Below are 20,020 nucleotides of genomic sequence, written 5' to 3'. Positions count from 1 at the left end.
TGTTTTGCGGGATAAGTACCATCTAATTCTCAAAAGAGTCAATCCATATTAAGAAAAGCGACCGTGTGCCGAGGATTCCATCTTCCCTGACGAATGAGGTCAGGAATCAATCAACCTCAAACAGCTTTACTCGATGTTCCTGCGGGGAACAATTATTACCTGGGTGGACCGCATGAAACCTAATAGGGTTTCGAAGGCCTTAAATGGTCGACACATGATGTGAATACGGTGTTGGCATTGCCCATGCTTTCCAAAGCTATGGTTGACGTCATGCTACCGTAGGCGCAGCGGGCCGCTCAGATTTTTCACTTTGGGCCCGCTGTGCTCAGAGTTCAAACAATATCAACTTTTTTCCCCGGATGACACTGACCTATCAAAGTTTATTCAATCAGATCACTGCCTGATTTGACATTCTAAAACCAATGGAATCCAAACGCCAACGGCTGTCTTCATGCATGTTTCATGAGTCAAGAGTGTTTAACTCGATTGTTTCTTGCGTAAAAATAATAAGAATTAATTGCATTTATACAGTGCTTTTCCAGGCACCCAAAGTGCTTAACATAGTGTGGATGTCTGTCTGTCTCTGTGTGTGTGTGTGTGTGTGTGTGTGTGTGTGTGTGTGTGTGTGTGTGTGTGTGTGTGTGTGTGTGTGTGTGTATGTGTGTGTGTGTGTGTGTGTGTGTGTGTGTGTGTGTGTGTGTGTGTGTGTGTGTGTGTGTGTGTGTGTGCGCCTTGGAAAGACAGTGGATGAGGTGTGTTCATAATAGCACAACACCACAACAGCGAGACCCAACGTGTGGCCTCGACACTCAGAGAAGCCCGCTGGTGAGACTCAGGAGATGTAACGCAACGAGACTTATGACTAAAAGGTCCTTCGACTTCTTTCCTACCACATCGCAATCGGTAACGAGTGGCGATGCTTTGACCTTTTTCCCACTGCGCCGTATTTTAGTACATCTCAGTGTAAGAGAACGGGCTGGTTGCTCGTGGCGGCCTCATCGGTGCGGCAACATAGATCCGTTTGCCCTCTCCCTGCCTCTCTCTCTGCTAGTTGAATAAAGGCTGCATGAACATGTAATCTCATGTAAAAAAATAAAATAAAAATAGACAGCTGATAATCTCCTGGGAATGCCCGTTTTGCGTTATCCCTTGGAGGAGGAGGAAATAAACATAGAAAAACATCCGACACACGCATGTGCCCCTTAGCCTTGATACATATTCATGCTGTTTAGGCTCATTATTCAGTCTTCGAAGTAAACTAACATTTTCGATGCAAGTGTTCAGCCGTTTGGCGCCGGTAGCCTTCTTGCTAAGTGAAAGCCTTGAGCACGCTAACACATGGAAAATCCAGTGCTGAGTGCAATGGGCAGCGTCCTCCACTCAGTCACTAAACAGGTTCCAAGGCTGCTCCATGTGTCGGAAGGGAGATACAATAAGGGGCAATGTAAGCGTGTGTACAGTATGCGACCGCCGGCACAGAAAAAAGCACTTTGTCTCTGAAGTAGGAGGACCGGGGAGCCACCGGGGCTACAAGTGCTCACTGTAGGAGACCCGCATGCACCACAAATCCACACTCCTTTATCTGTGCTTCCTGCAGAAATGCCCGCGAGACTCCCCAGAGATCCTCCACAAACAAACCCCCGACGCATCCTGACAGGTCTGATCTGGGGGAATAAAGTCTTCATCGTCCCCACGCGACCCGCATAAAAGATTCATCTGAACCAACACTGGGGTTGCATCTGAGCCATTGATTTCCGCAACAAGGGGCGATTTATTGTTGTTGTCTTGTTCCAATGTGTGTGTCTGTGTGTGTGTGTTCGTGTGTGTGTGCGTGCGCGTGCGTGTGTGTGCGTATGTGCGTGTGTGCATGTGCAATATAAAAGCAGAAGCAGAAGCAGTCCTTTCCATTTATATTGCTGTACAGTGTTGGAACAAATGGCTCATCGCAACACAGTATAGTTCCAGCTCTCCCAGGTCTCTGCAGCTCCACGGCAGTGTGTGGCGGTACCTACAGCGGAGAGTGTTTACACTCCCATGGTGGGATAGGTGCGGCGGTAGTGTCACAAATCTAATCTAAAGTTTGACAGCAGAACAGCTCAAATCTGACTGAACGGGGGCGTTTCACTTTCTTTCGCTTCAGTTTTGTTTCGACCAATCGAGTTGCTGGAGGCGTGGATTACTATGTGCGTATTTGGATATTAACAGCAGAACACAAACTAGGGCAGCACTATTGAACTTTTTCCTTGGTGCAAAGACAAGATAAAACATCCTCTCTGGACACAGACATTCTAAGAAAAAGTGAGTGTAAACATTTCAAATACACAACGTGTAGACGGTAGAAACACCCTCATTCAATCCCATTCTGAAAGCCTCATCCACCCGTGTAAATTCGTTTTTTTCTTAGAAGCTGAGTAAATCTCCCAAACAATATAACATAACCCTGCCCTTTCCTTTTTTAACGTCACATAATAACACATTTTACGTGTTCACTATGCCTAGTGGCGTAGTGTATCAGGGTGTACCTGTAGTCCTCCTGGGTGAAGATGGGGATCCGGGAGGGCTGTAGCACTGTGATCTCCACCAGGGTGCTGTTGAGTTTCACAGGTTCCCCGTCATCGAAGGCTATCACGTAGAGCTGTGGGGAGTGACACACGGATGCACGCACAGCACACACACATTCACAAACATATATACACAGGGAGACACAAGCATACACACGTGCATAGACACATGCACACACACACACACAAACACTATTGTTACAATTAAAAATTGACGTGCAGAAGGAAGCAGGGCATTTGAGTTCGCCGAGCCTCGAGATGACTTTGAGCTACAGCATGAAGTTCTTGTTCTCAGGCAAAAGAAAGTGAGAGCCAACTAACAGAGAGGAAAGATGTGACTGAGAGAGGAGAGCAAAAAGGAACATAATAAAGCAAGAAGGGCCGTAGGCAGATGAAAAGGCTCATGGCATTAGAAGAGCATATCCTGCAGCATTAGCTTCCCCGCCTGCCACCATAAACACACGCAGCACTGAGGTCAGTCCGCTAATACAGGCAGCCTTGTGTATGTCGAACGGGCTAATTGAGCTTCTTTGTGTGAATTGTGTGAAGATGTAACCTATTTAAGAGTTCTCGGCAGTAGAGTTGAAACATCGTCGGGTCGATCGTGTTCATCAGAATTGATTCAATGCGTTGGCTGGTGGTCGTGTGGAGGACTGACTTGGTAAGTGACAAGGACACGGAGGGGAAGTGAGGTCTATTCCGGGGCGGTTCAGTGAATCCACCCAGAGTGGCCCATTTAGACCTTTGGCCTGCTGTCCTATGCATGTCATTCCCTCTTTTCTTCAACCGAAAAGAGGGCTTACATTTGTTGTAAACCTCTTGCGGTCCATAATGTAAAAGGACCCGAGGTGGGTGGGGGTCATCACCTCCACTGAGGAGAAGACCCTGCGGAGGATGTTCTTACTGTGGCTGCTGAACTAATTCCACCTGTCGTGTTCACAGATTATTTGTATCTCCTTAAGTTCTTCCACTGTGCTATTCCTGCTGTGACACTATCTTCCACAGTTCCCTGTCTGCTATTAATAAGGTATCATCTTATCTAAAAAGCACGAAAGGTAATTATTTTAATGTTTTAGATTTTGATTACTAGCTTCTCCCCCGCTGCGCTACTGATATTAAATTCACAACACCTTCTTGCATCAGGATAAACTTTATATCCCAATTAACTGCACTTCATGAAGTTACTGGTGTTCTCACTTCTATATGTATTGAGATAGAGGACACCTTGTGCCACTCTGTCGTGTTGTTGAACTTAATTGGACTGACTCTTCAAGGGAACCACATTGCCATGGCAACCAACACATACCTGGAAGACGGTGCTGGGTTCCTCGTTGAGGTTGACTTTTGCGATGACCCGGCCAGACTCCTCCTCCACGTCGAAGATGCTACCGCTGTAAGGTGAGAGCGCCATATCCACCCGATAGCGCACAAAACTGGCTGCAGTGCCCTTTGGAGACGAGAGAGAGAGAGAGAGAGAGCGAGAGAGAGTAAACATACAACACTGAGAGTAGTAATGCAGGATATTGCTGGTAGGATATTATCAAACAAACTGTAATTGAATTGACACGCATGGGGACTTAGTTAAAGTTATTAAGTTATCAACATGGGCTGTAGAAGTGGGAACATATAAGTAGGGGAGGGGAATATATTTTGTGGTGCTCAGAGTCAATGAACTTTATATACACAGACAAATAACTGGATGTGTATTTGTTGCAGCTACTAACTGTAAACACATTTCCACTGCGGATGATAAATCAATGAATAGGAATCTTCATCAACGTCATCAAATCTCAGTAACCCGCAGGGCAAAAGAAAAACCTTGTGACGGTTGAATTGTGGGTAAGAAGATTCCTTTCTTTCAACTTCAAAATAAGTTTGCTCGAAAGCGATGGTTACAGTGAAAAAGTTATGAATAAGGTTTATAGAAAATGTGACTGCCGCTGTAAAAATGTTAGGTGATGCAGATTTAAGGCTAAACGTCAAACAAAAAAAATATATATATATATATGTATTATAGATATAAACTATACTATATATACTGCTCAGATATTCAAGTTCCATATTCTCTACATTATTCCAAAAAGTGCTGAGTTTTTAACAATTGCCAAAGGTCGTGGCCCCTCTTTAGACAAGAAGCAATACAATTTGGCAACACACTGCATTCATCGAAACCTCTGCCCTCCGTCGAAGGTTGAACACTTTTTCCAAACAAAGGTAAAATGTTATTTATCAGTGATCCACATTTGTGACCAAACCAAAAGTCGCTGTGGATAAAGGTACTAGATTAGCAAATAGTTAAACATGAATAGTTAATGTCTGAAGTTTATTAAATTCAGGTAATTAATTTAAAAAATTACTTAAAAGAAAAACTTGATAATATAACGCCCCTATAATCCACTCGGAGACACTTCGGCTATGTCATCGAGGGGCTTAAAGGTCACCAACGCACTCAGACAATCTCACTCATTATGTTGTCTAATGTCACAGGCCTTATGGGCTCCTCTGAATTTTATTAACATAAAAACTGGGAAAATCGTTTTCAACAGCACTACCTCCTCGATAAAAGCAGTAGCCATGTGTCCTTCATTAGTTCAAGCTCGGATTGTGAAATAAGCGGTTGACCACGATTAACCTGTGGTCTATGATTGGCCATCGGCTGCATATCATCATTTCCTTCCCTTGGGACTTCCACTACACAGGGAGTAATGGGATCCAGGTACGTGCTGCTCTCAACAACCCAACTGAGTGTTAACCTGAGGGTTTAGAGCAGCGTTACTCATTGCGCGGCTCCCGAGTCACATGCGGCTCGTCAAGCTATAATTGGTGGCTCGCATGGTAGCTTCCTATGTGGTAACACAGCCAATACACCTTTTCAAATGTGCTTCATAAACGTACAACATTGCACTACAAAAACGCAAACATCTGAATTATACTTGTCCCTTCACCCAAATAATGAAGGAGAAATTAAAAGTATTAAGCCTTAATGGTGATCCCTAAAGGGGGAATTGTCAACCTGTCAAACCTGGCAACGCAGCCCGCAAGCGTGTGGCATTGTTTACAACACGTGACCGCTCAAAATTTAAAGGCGGGCTACGTAAGCTCCGCTAGCTCCGCAAGCTCCGCTTGCCAGCTGAAATACGAAATGGACCGGTTTTTAATAAAAAGGGACAGAAAATAACTCAAAAACCAGACGAACAGACAGACAGTGTTGCTAGTGGAGTGGATGAGGGAAATAAGTCTGAGGACAAAAATCAGCAGGAAGACATCGGAGAGGGGACGGGCAGAGAAACGGCAGGTGTAATTAAAAAACGAAAAATAAGAAGCATACAAGATGAGCACAGAAAATTTCAAGAGAAGTGGAGAAGTGGACGGACGAATTCCTGTTTGTTTTGCACGGTATGAACCCTCTGTTTGATTTGCAAACAAACCCGTGCCGGTTTCAAACGAAGCAATCTGGAGCGCCATTTCAAAACGGCGCATCCAAAATTCAATGAAATTTACCCGCCTGGCAGTGAACTAAGAATTAAGAAAACTGCACAGCTCACTGCTTCACTGTGTGAGCAGCAAAATCTAATCCACCACATGTCTCTTTGTCCTCTCTTTCGCTGACCAGTCCTGGGAATAACATAATTGTATTAGGCTACTCCCCTCATCCCCTTAAGTCTGGGACGTAACACCAATTTATATGAAGAAATGCACATTTGCAAAGGTGACTTAGCATGTTGTCATAAAAGTGGCTCTCCTTTTGATTTTGCAATGCCAATGTGGCTCTTGTCAAAAAAATAGTGAGGATCACTGGTTTAGAGGATGGTTCCAGGTTACACAGAAGCACTTCGCCTTTTCCTGCTTGTACCTCCACCATCCATAAGTCTTACAACTTATGAGAAAAAAGAAACTAAAAGGCCAAGAAAAATAGTATACAGCCCTTTGAATCCCAACCTCTACGAAAATATGACAAAAGCGATACAGAAGCTTTTCGAAGGCCATACAGATTACCAACAAAAGTTATGTGCGGGTTAAAAGTGTGTGAAAATAAACACGGGATGCAATTTGTATCGTCAGGACCTGCTTGTGTTGTTTTGCTATTATGCCAGCAGGATGTATGTTACCCAGTTGTAGGATTTGTAATAAAGAGGTGCAGAACGACGTTGGCATTATTTTTGGAGTAATGTTAAACCTGACGGCATGTATCACAAGTTAACTTCATCAAAATAAAATACCATCTGCACTGTACTGGGAAACACTATAATGAAACATTGTCAAATATGTAACAAGGGCTGGGTATTTACTGTACCATTATAAACTACACAATTTTGAGTGTTATGAGGGTCATATTAAACTAGAGAAGGTGGTCAGTCCTGGTTCTATTGAGAATACGACAACTGTTGTGTCATTTCATAACATCCGTTTACAACCAAACGTTGGTACCCAACTCCAGTTCAGGTTCTAGGTAGTACCTTTGCGTATCTACAAAGTACTGAGGTTCGGTAAATCTGATAAAAATATCTTTGTGTTTGGTATATTTTGACAGCATGTGAATAACATGGTTGCTGAAGTGATCTAACAAGTTAAAGTCAATTTTCCTTTTACAACGTCTCTAAGGGGCAATGTCTTGGCGCTAGACAGCCTCCGAGAGTAAGATCATTTTAAAGTGGGTGTTAAAAGGCCATTTCTCTGTTCAATCTCAAGCTACTAAGAGGGAAAACTCTGCCAATACGAAGCAAAATAGACAAATTACCCTGCAGCCATAGCGCATGAAGCATCCGCACATTTTGCAGCTTCCTGAGATCAGAATGAAGGGAAAGCGAAACTGAAACTGAAAGTCATTACAGTTTTGGGATTCTGATTTATTTCTGATTTTAGGATCACAGTGTCAAAGTGTGTGCACACCTGGATGCTGCTTCCTGCAGGTAAAGTGAGGCAACATTTCAGGTTTCATACCAAGTCTTGCTGCACTATAGATACTCACAGATCATGAATGTTTTATGCTCTCAGCTGGAGAAAGTGGACACTGCCGTTACCATTGCAGGAGCCTTCCAAAAATTGACCTATTTACCACTCTACCGAGCAATTTGTGTTGAAATTGCATTTGAGAGTGCTGTTTCTTCTTAAAGGGCAGAGGCAGACATTTAATTTAGTCATAGTTTTGTCCTGTAAAATGGACAAACAAAAATGAGCCCGAGCAAACAATTTAGTAGCAAAAACAAGATCTTAATACCATGTGTATCTGCTTATAGACCAATTAATCCATGCTTATAGACCAATTAATCCATGCATACATCTATCTATCCATCTATCTCACCAAACATATTCATCCATCCATCCATTTGTTTCAGAATCAGAATTATTGAAATGTTCCAAGTATGTTTGCACATACAGTTAATGGGACATGATGATATTGGACATTAACAGACAGAGAACACCATAAATACCAATAATTGAAACTATCAAAATATTAAGTAACAATATTAACTTACTAAGTTATTGAGAAGTGAGAACTATAAATGATGCAGGCTGTAAAAGGCGAAGAGGCAAAGAGAGGGCTAGAAGCTATGAAAGGGTATGAGGCAATTAACACACACAGGTACACTTTATTAAGAATGTGCGGATGCATGTACATTTGTACGAAGCATGTTTGTTTCATATCAATGAACCGCCAGACGGCCATAAGCTGAGGATGTACTCAATAATGGCTCTGGCCAACTGGACCTTCGTTTTTTCTGCGGCAGGTCTGAATGTCTTCAGCTGCCACAGGAAAATCATTCTCTGCTGGGCCTGATGATGGTTGACCTGATGTTCCTGTGAGATAATTTGTACCCGGCAAGCAACACAGGATGCCCTCATCATGGCTGACTCCCTAGTTAGCGTTGAGGAGTCATTCACACTGGGTCAGTGCGGTGCTCCCCCGACTCGTCCTGAAGTCTGCTACCGGTTCCACAGTCTGCAGAGCGTTCAGCTCAAGTGCGCGACCCATATTATCAGCCGACCATGGGTGTGGGCACAGATCCGCAAGAAATCCTAGACCGTCGCAGGAGTTCAAATTCAGTGCGATGCAAGGTTCAAATCCCAGAAGACTATTAAAACTTTCCTGCTTTCTTTTGCTAGCGTACAACTTTCTCTTTATGCACTCATAAGAGATGTAATATTGTATGGTACAGAATTGTATGGCATTGTATTAAAGGGTATTTTTCTTACATTATAGGTTCTATTCTTCTTTTCAATTCCATTGCATCTTCTATTGTATTCCAAATGGTATAATATTATACCGTATAATGATGTTGAATTATCATGCGTCGTGTGGTTCCATTTCCTGTTGTAATACACACGTAGCTTTCGCACCAGGTTTCTCTGCAGTCGCTCCATTATAGCCTGCTCTTGGTTCCTCTCACCCCCCCCCATGCTGTGCCTCTTTAATGGAAATAAAACCCTCCTTCATACAGAATCCACAAAGACACAGGCCTCTAGTCACTCTGGGCACCAGAACCCAGCTGTGAGACCACAGTTTTGCTCACCAAACAAACTCCTCCCCCGCCTACCCAGTAAAAGTCAATGTGGATTTCCAAAGATATGAATTGAAAAAGTGTTTTTCTTTACTCGCCCTTCACCCTCACTCTGTCTATAAAACAGTGTTTGACTCCCGGCCGAGTCAAGGTCCACAGCCTAACCGGTAGGCATCATTGATGACTTAATACATCCCTGGGCCAGTGAACCCCCAATCGTTTTTTTGTTGTGGTTATAAATGTGTTAAAGTGTTATTCGATCTTCAACATATTAGTCTCTACAATATTGTCAATGTTACTAAAAGAAAATACTGATGTTAAATCAATATTTTTTTGCTCATTCACACTTTAAGAACAGCATCTATCTGAATTCACTGCATTGAATTCAACATTAGATAAAACTATGGATAAATAGTAAACAGTGTATCTTGTAATAATCCATTCAGGGTGTGAATAAGCACACTAACACAATTTGTATTTATATCTTCCTGAGGATAAATAAATCATGCAGGGTTGTTCTGCCGTGCATACTATCCCATAATAGACATCCTGCTGAAGAGAAAGCTTTGGGCGCCTTGAATCAGGTCAATGAGTGACAGGGGTAGTAACCCCATTCTGCTAGAGAACTTAATCTCTGTTTGTACAACAACTCTCTCTTTGATTTTATCTTTTTTTTATCTTTATTTGAAGGGACTGCTGTTCACTGTCTTCTGTATTGATGTGACACTAAATATATACAATATTAGTAATGTGGTGGTCATTAATTTATCAATAGTATCGGTGCAAATCATTTGTTTATTGTTATTCATTTGTGGATACAGAATGATCATTAATTAATATCTAGATTTAAGTCTGCAATTATAGCATAATAACTCCTTGAATATGATAGACATTAGTTATACATAGGGGTGTCATCGACTAAGATTTCCCACAGTAAAATCCGATTCTTCAGACATCGACGATTCAACCATCATATATTTCTTTAATAGATTTTAGTGAATAATGCCTAATGATTTACCGTAATCCATATCAAACATATATGAAATCAAACAGTAACTGGTCTCTGTGGAGACACGGAGCTCAGTTTTGAGTGATTACACACGGTATTCCCATCTGATCATGACAAAACCTGCATCGATAAAGAGCGGGTCGAAGCATTTGACTGATAGCCATTTGAAATACACGCTAATGATGGGTTTCAGCGTGTAGAACAAATGCTGCACTACTTAATGGAGCAGGACAGCGAATGCACCACCGAGTACCGGCGGATAGAATCATCTTCACGGCTGCGGGTGGTAGGCCGTGACTGTGTTAACACAGTTAGCATTTTCTTTTTGGGATGTTTAGTAGTCTTTAATAGTTTTGAAATGCTGCCATTGCCAAACTTCAGAAATATTTTTTCCCCAGGTTTTGTATACATCCTTCTTGACGAACAGTCTAGAATGTGCGCTACCTCGAAAATAAAATGATTGGGTAGTGCTACTGCCATTACACAAAGGGGTTCTAAAAACAAACAACGGCAAATTGCACACAGAAGGCTGAGTCAAACCCCCACCCCCAGAAAAAATACCTTGTATAACTTATAGGCTTTTCCTTATAGAAGCCCAGGAATGCTGTGGTTACACTTATTAAGCCTGCCGTCCTCCCGATGGAATGACCCTCATTGAACACACACAATCTTCCTGACCGATGGCTCCACTACTCTCACCAGCAATGTTTCATGTAATGAGGCAGAACTTTTCTTAGAATGTAAGAAGTATCATTTCAAAATATATCATAAGATCATTTCATATGCTTTGCCTAAGGTGAGCCATATAAGGCCACTATGTATGGCTAAATTGGTTATTATAAAGCTAGCTGCAGAGATAGAAAGAGGAGATAATGGGAGGGGGGGGGGTGAGAGGTGGGTTCAGAGGGGACATATATTGAGAGAGAGAGAGAGAGAGAGAGAGAGAGAGAGAGAGAGAGAGAGAGAGAGAGAGAGAGAGAGAGAGAGAGAGAGATTGTTCAAGAGGGAAGAAGAGACAGACCGATGGCTTAGGAGGTAGAGAGGGAAGGGGTGAGGGAGTTTGTTGAAGAGGAAAGAGGAAAGCAAAGAGAGAGAGAGAGAGAGCGAGAGCGAGAGAGAGAGAGACAAAGACAGAGAGAGAAGGCATTAGTGTGTGTTAGCATGGGGAAATGCAGCCGTCTCAGCGGTGTTCTTGTAAAGCTCTGTTCTCCTCCTACACATTCCGACTGACACACGTCTGCATACACTCTGCAATCCAATAAGATACAGTCTCACCGGGGCCATCCAACAGCAGCCCAAAAGCAATACAGGGAAATGTGCTATTCTGTATACAAAAACAGGAAAGCGCAACATATTGTTGCGCTTTAGATTTGACTGTGTAAATCCACCGTTATATTGGGCAACTTGGCAGAACTGATTTCCCTCCAATTAAGCCCTGCCAAAGCTGTGTTGCTGTTCAATAGCCATGACAATGTTTCTAACAGCGCTTTATTGGTTTTATCGGTTAAATTAAGTGACAGAAACCAAAATACCCAGAGACTCTAAGAAATACGATTCAGAGACAAAATTGTGATGACATAAGATTTAATGATTAAGCTACACGATGTATATATCAAATTCTACATCATTTAGTTTGTCTCTAGTACACTACACGCCACGCTTGTTTAAAAAAAAAAAACGAAACATGCAGATTAAAAAAGATTTGCTTATCCAACCATAGCAAACATTTATTCAGACGTTGTACATTTTGGTCAATTGCCAACACAAGAAGGCCTACACTTGTCTCGATTCATATACTGCAGACACCACAACACGATTTCCCTTAAACCTTCTAAGAACCCTTGATGGAATAATGTCTACAGGGTGTGTATTGTTCCAAGGACACCCCAGACCTCAGTCCAAACAATTTGAAAGGTTAAAATGGTTGGTTTCCAAACCCGGGGTTACTTTGTTGCTTTTCTAATAACAAAGGGAATTGAGAGGGAGAGGGTAATAGTTCAATGCATTCATTGTGTCTTCACTTGAGATAAATATTTATAGTTTTCTTTTATCACAGACACATATATTGGTAGATGTTATTTTCTTTACCTTGTCATGTTTCAACGGATATACTTCCGTCTTCATCAGAAAGTCACACGGGTGTATTAGAGTGAAGCGTTCTTATCAGCTGATGTTAACGGAGATGTGATCCACCTGTCCGTTTTTTGACTGGTGAACCACACCTCCTGCTGTCAGTCCACTGCCCAAGAAAACCTCATATCAGCCATAACGGACCATTGCAAAAGAGAGAACCATATCATGGATTGGGACAATGCCAGAGTCATTAAGCAGGAAAACAACCGGTACCACCGTTGGATAAAGGAGGCGATTGAAATAAGGATGCGGAACCCGAAGACGATGAACAGAGATGAGGGAGCATATATGCTCTCCCATACCTGTAGTGCCGTCCTGGGGGGCGGCGGACTGACAGCAGGAGGTGTGGTACACCAGTCAAAAGACTGATGTGGATCACATCTCTGTTAAATTCAGCTGACAAGAACGCGTCACACTAATACACCCGTGTGACCTTCTGATGAAGACGGAAGTATATCCGTCGAAACATGTCAAGGTAAAGAAAATAAAATCTAACAATATATGTGTCTGTGATAAAAGAAAACTATAAATAAATAGGTAATAGTTCAGTTGCTCATTGTCTGGGGAACAAAATAACTCCAGAAATTTTGTTACCTACAGCAACAAGATAAATAGCGCGCCATACGTGATCATGTTCCAAGTGGTGTATCGTGCAGCACTTTGCTCCTGTGAAGTCTCAAGTAATTTCTCATTTCAATAGAGGGTCACCACGAAGACATGATAATATCAACATAGATTTAGTTGTTTTTTCCCCAAGGGAAAATGCTTGGAAAAAAAGAGATTGATAACTACAACTACACAAAAATTGGGAAACGCATCAATCTTTATTGATCTCCCCATCCTTTAGACTCATGAAAAGTAAGTTAACAATATATACTGCTACCAGCCACCCTGAGGTCAATGTTAGCAGTCAATAAACTTCTGCACGCTTTTCTCACCGAGAACGGTCCAGACCAAAAAACAACCGAGCACAGCCTCATAGTTGTTGTGCTCACAGGACCCGCCTGTCGAGCAGAGAGAAGGACAGGTCGATTCTCACTATCGGTAGCCATAGATTTAGACTGTCTACCAAAGGAACCGCACCGAAACAAATGTTCCTGCTGCTTCTGGGCATTAGAAGTGTCCCAGTGTTTATCACCGCCACACACAGCGATGGCTTTCACCTTGTCCTTAAAAATCGTTGTAAGGCGACAGAGGAGGCAGACGATATACCCAAGCAAATGTGTAGTCCTTAGACTTAAAGGGGCCTCATGTGACTCAAACTCAGAGTTAACTCGGGTTAATTGTTGACATTGTCTATGTCCAGATATATATCAGACTACAGTTTCCACGCGTGCGTTGCGCGCTCTCAACCTCTAGCTATAATTAAACCCATTGCAATAATGTGGAAACCCCAGTCGGTAATGTAACAAATTTCTGAGCACATTAATATGATAACAATTTGCCTATAATTGTATATTCGTTCTTCAAAAATGACTCTTAAAAGTAGTTCCAACATTAAAATATTTTTTAACCAATCAGTGAACAAAAGGCAACAGGCTGATTATCATTTAGGGGGCCACTCAATGACATACAGAAGCATCAACAACACGCCCATTGAAGTGGTGTGAGAAATACCGACTTTCTACACCTCATTCACACATAAGGTAATTTACATTTCCTACAGAGAAAATACTACCTCAGGGTTGTATTATTCAGATTTTCAGGGTACAAATGTCAGGATATGTTGTTCACACATAAGGCCCATCAGGAGAATATCAGGATTTACATGCGTGTCTGAAAGCAGCTAGTATTTGATTACAATATAAAATTAGTCAATTTATGGTAACAGGGGTAATTGTTCAAAGGAAAGTGTGGAATACTATGCATGCAAATCAATTATTAAATAGCTTTTACTGTAATTCAGGGCTGAAAAGTGCACTGACATTTAAAGATTTAAGGCAACTACTATTGGTTTGTTGAAAATAATAATCATCATTGAGATTTAACACCTCTTCCAGTGTCCTTGCCAAGACAGGCAGCAGTAGCATACAGTCACACATAGCATACCCACAAAACATGAGAAAAATAAAACAACTAAAACAGTCCCCAGGGGGGAGGGCGGGAAATCAATATCGCAAGAAATTTGGGGAGCCTCAAGGAAAAGAGTAATATTAAGTTTGAGCAACAAAGTGTAAAGACATTTTGGGAGGCTCAAGGAGGAGGGTAATATTACATTTGAGCGCTAAAGTGTAGTCTTGTGGTGGACTCTATAGACATAAATCACCATACTGTTTCATTCACATGTTTTCGTTCTGTGTTATAGGGACCCGGTATCTTTAAGAATCACGTGACTTCTGTGTTGATATAACGGTCGTTGCGATGTTTGAAGTTAACCTTTTTTATATGAAAAAATGAACGATCCGCCGTTGGATGTCGAGGTGAGAAATTGTCTCTTCCCTTATATTATCGTAATTTCTACAGTCTATAGACAGAACGTGTAACATGGGAGAGTTTGTTATGTTTAAAACCATAATGTCTTACCTGGGCGGGTATGTCGCTGCTGTGTGTGCGTGTGTGTTCTTAACTGGGCGTGTGTGTCGATGGCGGAGCCGTTATGTTTGAAAACATAATGTCTTAGCTCGGCGAGTAACGCCTCGTTCCCACTGCACCGTCAGGCAAAGGACTCAGAAGGAGTGGCTGACGGATGGGGGTGGTTTCCAGGGTCGTCAGAGCCCGAGTAGTGTCACAGTGCTTAAATTTGCATACGTGTTCTGATTGGATGGCGTCCGTCACTGCCGAAAAAGTTGAACATTTTTCAACTTTTTGACGGAGCCTTCAGCGCACGGATCCACAATGCATTGCGCGTCCATCCCCATTCAAAGTCAATGGGGATCAGTCAATGGACGGAGGTAGTGGGCACGAGGCGTAACGCTTCGTGCCCACTGCACCGTCAGTCAACGGACGTGGGAAGGCGTGGCTGACGGATGGGGGAGTAGTCTTTGCAGAGGCATCCGTCAGCCAATCAAATCGCTTCGCCGGGTTCTTCCCGCTTCTTCCTGCTTGTTGCGAGGCAAGATGACCCGCTTTCCCGCTTTCCAGTATCGTCAGAGCCCGAGTCGCGTCACAGTGCTTAAATTTGCATACGCGATCTGATTGGATGACGGATCCGTCCCTGGCGAAAAAGTTGAACATTTGTCAACTTTTTGACGGAGCCGAAGGCTCCAACGGAACGGACGGATCCACAATGCATTGCGCGTCCGTCCCCATTCAAAGTAAATGGGGATCAGTCAACGGACGGAGGTAGGGGGCACGAGGCGTTAGTCGCCGCCTTTGTCTTGACGTACGATGTGTGCGTGTGCGTGTGTGTGCGCCTCCGTCTACGTGTCGCTGCCTTTGTCTTGACGTGCGGTGGGTGCACGTGCGTGTGCGTGTGTGTGCGTTTCAATGTAAGTTTGTGCGCATGTGCGTGTGTGTGTGGTGTGGGTATGCGTTGTGTATGTGCGTGCTTGCGGTGTATGTGTGCATTCGCGCGTGCTGTGTGTGTGTGTGAGCTGCATTCTGCTTGGCACATGCGCACATGAGTAACTTGAGTAACTGGTGCGACAGGCCTGCTATTATGTAGTAAGATATGAATTGGGTTCAACTCAGTCCCTCGGCCATTTAAATATATTCTATTCAAGTCACAATCCACACTCTTCACCCTTAATCTGAATTGCGTGCCTCTTAGTCTCTAAGTCTCTTATTTGTAAAGCGTCTTTGAGTATTTATAAAAGCGCTATAAAAAACGGATCAATTATTATTATTAAGTAGGCCTACTTGAGCATGCGTATTGGCGTGTTTACCCCAAACTAAATATTGTGGATTTGTTTGTTTGTGGGCACTATTGGAGGAAATCTTCCTAGCCAGTGCAGTTCGTATGCGGTGACTTGTGTCGGCCAAAACAAAGATGAAGTTACGGGAGCAGATAAATCCTTGCTTGCAATAGAATGCATGTCAATGGCTTGCCAGCAGTCCAATTCCAGAAACGGTGTTCACCGCAGAAGGGGTCGAACATAAAAAAAAAAATTGATTTACATTTCGACACCGAAAATGTCAACAATTAACCTGGGGCAAACTGGCAAAATCCTTTAAGGACAAGGTGTTCCTCAAGGAGTGTTGGCATTCACATCTTTTGGGTGAAGAGCGGAAAACAGCGGCTAGAAAATGATCTTCAGTGGCGGCATCGCATCAGAGGGTCATCCTGGCCCATAAATGTTCCCGCCTTGAGCTCTTCCCTGACAGCTTTGAAGATCAGGCTCCAGCGGCCAAGGAAACATTCTCACAACACTGACCAAGTCTTCCCCTTCGCTTCAAGGTCAGTTTTCAAGAAAGGTGATACAAAATAATACTGAAGTGATACTATTTGAAAACACGTTTGGTTTGGATGGTGGACATGATGCTATGAGGACAGGAAATAGAATTGGATGGATACCGACCAACTGAACAATAATGAATCCATAGTTTGTTTGTTTTCTCTTAAAGGCTAACAATGGGCTTGCTTCTAAATGCTAGCTGGATGGGAGGACTGAAAGTAGTAAGTCCTTCAGTTCTCCCAGCCAACAAACGGTGAATGGCCTTAAAGCTACACTTACGGGTGGGTCTTGGTCCTCAGCAAGCACGGTGGTGATAACGGTTCCTTTGTCCGCGTTAGGGGCCACAAGGCCTCTGTACAAGGCCTGGGTGAAGACTGGAGAGAAATCATTCATGTCCTGGGAAAAAAAAAGGCACAAAATGTTGTTATGATGTGATGGAAAACAGCAGAAATAAAAACTAGCGCAAGAAAATTGATGGCTAACAAACTAGATGTTAGTTTGAAAAAGCTGAGCATGAAAATATATATTGGTTAATTATTTTAAGGTAGGGGAGGCAACTTGGAGAAACCAGCAACCTGCCTAGACGTATGACAAGCTCTGGTCATGCACCATCAGTGCCTGGGCAGAGTGCAAACAGGTAGCCCGAGATTAGGTTGACACAAAGGAAGGCTATCCAATCAATTTATTTGGCCAAATGAAATGAATGGACGGGAATATTAGAGGCCTGTGACACTCACAGATACAAGATGATTTACTTTTTCGTGTTTAACATTTTGATGGCTATCGAGATGTAAATAGGATTTGAACAAATATGACAAAAAATGCAAAAATAATTAACATTCATTAGCAATGTAATATGTTGGATTTGTCATGAAGGCACTAGTTTTACTTGACCTTGCTTCAAATGAGCAGGCTTGTGAAGCAGTGTTTCTTTCGTTCTTGACCCCATGTCAGCAGAAAGAAATACTTGGAGCAGACACGTTTTTAATTTGCATTTATAGCGTACGCCACCACAGACTTTTCTGAAGGTCGCGTCGTTGTGTACGTTTCATGAAGTTGAATTGATGACCATGGGTTAATGTCATCAATTCAACGGAAGTTACTTTAATGTTGAATAATTCAAACCAAAAAATGCGAGGAAGATAAAAAGGTTGTCGATAGCCTTTTGAACCAGCAGTATATTTTCAAGGGATCACTTTAATTTTTTTTTAAAGGAAAATGCAAGTTGGCAGCGGTCTGATGAAGACATATTCATAGATTAAAAAAATATTCGTTACAGTTCATTTGCTTTTGATAAAATAAGCACCATTGATTAAATCTTTAGTCTGATTATAAGGCATAATTACAAGTACACGTCAGGTCTGGAGAGTCCTAGTTCTGATCTTGCTGAAGGTGTGATCAAATGAGCTCCCAAACACACTGGGGGTCACACCGGTGAACCAGTCTTTAGTTAGGGGTCACATTGTTAATTGTGAAAATCGGTTGTATATCCAATATCTTTCTAACAGAAAAAAATACGTTCAAACTGCATAAGCTGCTATTTATTTTGATACACCGCCAGAGCAGGGGTATGCTTCTATATATTTGACTTCCACAAAGCCTCAGGAACATTGATACAGCCTCTCAACGACGATGCAGGATTGAATGCATGGCGCTATTTCGGCAGATTTATTTAACCAGTACTTTCTTTTGGCGCAAAGTGAAATCCCAACACAGATCCTGCCACAGAGTTTGCATTAAATGCATTAAGTGTGGACGTCAGACTTATGTTCCCATCTGTTGAATTTGATCCCAAAAGTGGCATTAAACCGTCAAGTCTCACAAGGCCGAGAGTATCAGCTGCAACGCCGCCTTGGGAAATGTTAAAACAAATCTGACTTCATCTTGCATACATCTGTCTACATCTTATAAACAGATATTTACGAGAAATCTGGGGAAAAAAAAGTTAAACTTTGGCATCTATAAAAAATAGATCCATGAAATCTATGATCCTCAGAGACGGCGCACAAGGCATTCCCAGTGGTTAACTTTCACAACATCAAGCGCATAAAATAATATATGCTAGGTTAGTAAACGGGCACTAAAACTCAACGCACACACACAAACACACAAACACATAAGGGCCTGTGCTCAAATGAAGTGCCCGCCCCAAGTAATATATGATTGGTGGCCTGAAAAGGAGCGTTAGTGACGACACCCGAGCCCTATGCAGGACACGGGCCCTAAGATATGATTTCAGAAATCGAGCCTGGCGGAAAAAGATCTGAGAAGAAGTGGGAATTGCAGGACAACCTATCCTTCACTGGCAGGCACAGAACAGATGAAACACAAAACACAAAACAAGGGTAAAAAAACGGAATAACACCGCCTTCAAAGGGGTCTCACTCTCTGTCCTCCCTCTCTCTCTCTTTACATCTCTACCTCACTCATGTCTAGGCGTGTGCAAAGGAAGCGGTACTGCTGGAATGAGCCCCCCCCCCCCCCCCTATCCCTGGAAGGCCGGCGATGGCATTAAGCCGGCTCTAACTGGTGCGCTGTTGTTTGAAAGAGCCGGCACGAGGGTTTGATAACGGCAGCCAGCGAGTGCCTCCTCGTATCATCAGACACAACGCTCCTCAGTGACAACGAACTGAAAAGCATCAAAGCCCGTCCTTATCAAAGAATAGAAGAATCCTTACATGCACGCATGCTGCACAGGACAACACTGTCGGATCACAGACGAACCAATCTGACCCCGTGTAATGTACGTCCATTAAAATAGGCATTTACTTTCAATTCATCATGTATCATGGATATATTCTGTGCTTTAATACTGTAACTTGTGTCCACATGAAAGACACATATTAGATCGTTAGACTGTTATTTTGTTCAGTTTAAATCTATTATGACTTATGATAAGAGCTGTCAAGCGATTAAAATATTTAATCGTGATTAATCGCATTAATGTCATAGTTAACTCACGATTAATCGCGATTAATCGCAAATTATTTTTCTATGCTAAATATCCCTTGATTTTTTTGTCCCATAATTCTTCTCATTTTAATTCTCTTATCAACATGGTGAAGTGCATCGGCTTGTCTTGTGCAAATGATTTTTTATTGATAACAACATTGGCATATACTGATCAAAACAGGACGATACAAAAAAAGAGCCTATAGTGCAATTAAACGACTGCTTTGAACAAATGTCATTTGAACATAGCAGTCAGGCTACTGCTTCTTTGTTTTGAGCCAAAGGAAAAAAAAAAAAAAAAAAGTTTTTATTTTTTTTGTAAATAAAATATTTGCGTTAATCGCGCGATAATTTTTTTAACGCCGTTAAAATTGGTTTGCGTTAACGCCGTTAATAACGCGTTTAACTGACAGCTCTACTTATGATATTACTGCACGTATACATATATATCTCTATTTATCTATCTATCTATCTATCTATATATATATATATATTAATGAATGAGGAAAGATTCACACTAACAGACAGATG

General features: G+C 42.2%; 1 protein-coding gene across 1 annotated transcript in view; it reads right to left on the bottom strand.

Moving 5' to 3' along the window:
• The window catches only part of LOC132473020 (protocadherin-15-like), a 191,929-nt gene that overhangs the window by 55,051 nt on the left and 116,858 nt on the right, over window positions 1–20,020 (bottom strand). Inside the window, 3 exon segments of the mRNA XM_060072940.1 lie at window positions 2,523–2,635; window positions 3,868–4,008; window positions 16,817–16,933. Of these exon segments, the coding sequence (XP_059928923.1) occupies window positions 2,523–2,635; window positions 3,868–4,008; window positions 16,817–16,933 (371 nt within the window).

This window comes from Gadus macrocephalus, chromosome 15 (assembly GCF_031168955.1).
Source record: "Gadus macrocephalus chromosome 15, ASM3116895v1".
In the NCBI taxonomy this organism is placed as follows: domain Eukaryota; kingdom Metazoa; phylum Chordata; class Actinopteri; order Gadiformes; family Gadidae; genus Gadus; species Gadus macrocephalus.
Note: the sequence above shows the minus strand (reverse complement) of the source record. Positions and strands in the feature narration are given on the sequence as shown.